General features: G+C 60.0%; 1 protein-coding gene across 1 annotated transcript in view; it reads right to left on the reverse strand.

Moving 5' to 3' along the window:
- Window positions 1–206: 206 nt before the first annotated feature.
- The window catches only part of LOC104628335 (DENN domain-containing protein 2D-like), a gene marked incomplete at both ends in the record, with an annotated part of 2430 nt that continues 1790 nt past the window's right edge, over window positions 207–846 (reverse strand). Inside the window, 2 exons of the mRNA XM_010296884.1 lie at window positions 207–347; window positions 442–519. Coding sequence (XP_010295186.1) covers window positions 207–347; window positions 442–519 — 219 coding nt within the window. The remainder of the gene's footprint in view (window positions 348–441; window positions 520–846) is intronic.

Consider the following 846-nt stretch of genomic DNA (forward strand, 5'->3'; position numbering starts at 1 on the left):
TGGATGGGCTCCGTCCTCATCCTCACTGCTTGCTGCTCTCCTCCTGGACCGGGGGCACGAGGTCCCGGCAGCCCGACCCACCATCCACTGCTCCAGCAAGCACCCACGGGTGCTACAGGTATGGAGGATGCTCCCAGAGATAGCTCGGGGTCCCCATGTCTGAGCAGTCCAGGAGGTGCTGCTGAGCCCCCGAGACCCCCACCAACCTCTGTGCCTGACTCGGGGATGAAGCTTTTAATGGTGACGGTTTTCCCTGGAGCTGGGAAGGGCGATTCCCGAAGGCCTTGCATGAAGGGGTAAATCACCGCCATGGAGATCTGCCGCCTCTTCTCTACCTCATCCAGGATCTGGGTGAGAGAAAAGTGAGCTGTGAAACCCTGGCAGGCAACAGAGTGGCTGCCTGGCCCACCCCCGTGCCCCCCGGAGCCACCACATCCCTACCTTGGAGAAGAGCCCGAAGCAGCCCAGGCAGCTGATGATGCAGAAGACCTCAGGGAGGCGGATGCCACGGCCGGATGGCTGGAAGAGGGTGGGAAAAAGAGTTCGAGCATCTCCCAGCCCCACTGCACCAGCTCCATGCTCTCCCCAGAGTCCCCCCCTGCCCCACTCGCCTCCCTGAAAATACCCAAGCACTTGCTGGGGGATTTTCAGAGCTGGGGCTCAGGCCAAGGATGCAGTTGACGCTGTTAAAAGCGGAGGGTGCCTGGAGAGGGCAATTCAGATGCCAAAGCTGTTAATCATTTTGGTGCAAAGCCCTTTGGCATATTCCCAAACTTTCTTCCCCCTCTAGACACATCCTCCAAGATGTCCTGCCCCACCATCCCTGGGGGTAATCCTGCCTCCTGC

The sequence above is a fragment of the Phaethon lepturus genome, unplaced genomic scaffold (genome assembly GCF_000687285.1).
Source record: "Phaethon lepturus isolate BGI_N335 unplaced genomic scaffold, ASM68728v1 scaffold28711, whole genome shotgun sequence".
In the NCBI taxonomy this organism is placed as follows: domain Eukaryota; kingdom Metazoa; phylum Chordata; class Aves; order Phaethontiformes; family Phaethontidae; genus Phaethon; species Phaethon lepturus.